The following is a 1,754-nucleotide window of genomic DNA, read 5'->3' as shown; positions in this document are numbered from 1 at the left end:
GAATTAATTTATGAATATTTTACTACTAGGAAAGTCGCTTAGTTCTTCTAGAAATTAGAATTAATTCATCTATCTTAATTAGCCATTATAATGCAACAAATTAAAATAAAACATACTCCCATATCTTGACATGAGGCATCACGCGACACTCTCTAATTCCAGTTTTAACCTCATCTACTTGGTCTATCATAAATTCATAATAATTTATCCTATTTAAACAGTACTAAATATATATCATCAAAAACTTAACCATGATTGTTGTTTAGATATATCCTTATGTAACATGATATTGACATCTTTATAATTAATTGAAAAAGAGAAATTAAAGTGTACATGAAAAAGTGAAAGGAATTACCTTAACCTCACCACGTACTCATAAGAAAAAATATATAAAATAATGTGTATGTGTATGTGTGTCACTTTCACGTTTAACCCCCTAATTTTCTCTCATTCAATAAATAAAAAAATATAATATATGCAGATAAATATCCCTACCATTTCTCTTCCGACCCTCTTCCTCGCTTATTCCCACCCTCTTCCCTTCCATCTTCCTTATTTTCTGCATCTTCAAATTTGTATCACATACTCCTCTTAAAAATTATTTTACACCAAATATTGTTTGGTGAGATCTATAAGAAATAATTAAAATGGCAAGTACACCTGAAAAGAAGAGATCAAGCTTCCCCCCAAAAAGAGGGCAAATCAAAGCCGAAATATTTAACGGCTTAGCGAGCTCCGTGGTGTCCACGGTGTCCAAGGTGGGGGAATCGCTTCGAAACGTGATTGGAAACGGTGGCACCTCACCATCTTCTTCCTCTACTTCTACCCCACCACCAAGTGCCTACAATTCTGAGGGCAACAACGACGATGTCTCCTAAGACCACTATTACAACATCTCATTCTACATATACCTGTGCTTTATACCAATGTTTTTGCTGGTTGAGCAAACCACACTTTTATTTGGTTTTCTCTTTTATTTTATAAATTAATGGTCTTGTTAAGTTTTTATATAAACAGTAGGTCTTGCCGGAACTCTGCTAGTTTAGTCTGTCTTCACATATTTTAGAAATAGATCGAGGACCTGGCATCTTCTATATTATCTTTAGGACCCTTGTTGTAACCCCTTTTCTTCCCTTTAAGGTTTAACGTTATCATATATGTGTTTTACCTTGTATATGAAATATGTACTACTACAGTTTGTGTTGTTATATGATCCAAAAGGATAAATTATTTTTGTTGGTTCTTTATTCTAATAATCTGGCTGTTGTGATCAATTTTGGATATACATCAACAGTAGTGTGATCTTCAAATTTATTTGGAAAATTTAAGAAAGAAGGTATGATATATCTTATTGGGAGCCACGCACTTAGATAAAAACGTTGAAAATGTCTTTTTATAAAGATGTTTTTTATAATTAAAATTTAACACATATAATCGATTAAATTGTGTTATTTTTGTCAGAATTAGATTAGACAAATTTATTTGATCGAAAAATTGTGAATTAAATTTTGAACTAGTCTAAATTAATATTACTTTTTATAAAAAATAACTATAATATCTTATTATAGAAAATAACTAAAATATTTTTATTATATATATTAATTTTAAAAATCTTAAATTTTAGTCCTTTATTTTTTTATAGTAGGTTGAAATTTAGAATTTAAAAAAAAAAATATATATATATATATATATATATATATATATATATATATATATATATGATACAAAGGTGCATAATAGATCGATATGAACAT

At 28.9% G+C, this 1,754-nt stretch overlaps 1 protein-coding gene across 1 annotated transcript; it reads left to right on the top strand.

The window, feature by feature from the left end:
• Positions 1 to 505: 505 nt before the first annotated feature.
• Positions 506 to 1,256, top strand: LOC148547021 (uncharacterized). Its single transcript, XM_088497435.1, has one exon. The coding sequence runs from the start codon at positions 648 to 650 to the stop codon at positions 876 to 878; it is 231 nt and encodes a 76-aa protein (XP_088353561.1). The 5' UTR covers positions 506 to 647; the 3' UTR covers positions 879 to 1,256.
• Positions 1,257 to 1,754: the final 498 nt, after the last annotated feature.

The sequence above is a fragment of the Arachis ipaensis genome, chromosome B8 (assembly GCF_059453495.1).
Source record: "Arachis ipaensis isolate K30076 ecotype BB chromosome B8, ASM5945349v1, whole genome shotgun sequence".
In the NCBI taxonomy this organism is placed as follows: Eukaryota; Viridiplantae; Streptophyta; class Magnoliopsida; order Fabales; family Fabaceae; genus Arachis; species Arachis ipaensis.
This window is presented reverse-complemented; position numbering and strand designations above follow the sequence as displayed.

Bases quoted from the DNA above. Each gene is read 5' to 3' on its own strand.
- LOC148547021 (XM_088497435.1), top strand. From the start codon at position 648: ATGGCAAGTACACCTGAAAAGAAGAGATCAAGCTTCCCCCCAAAAAGA.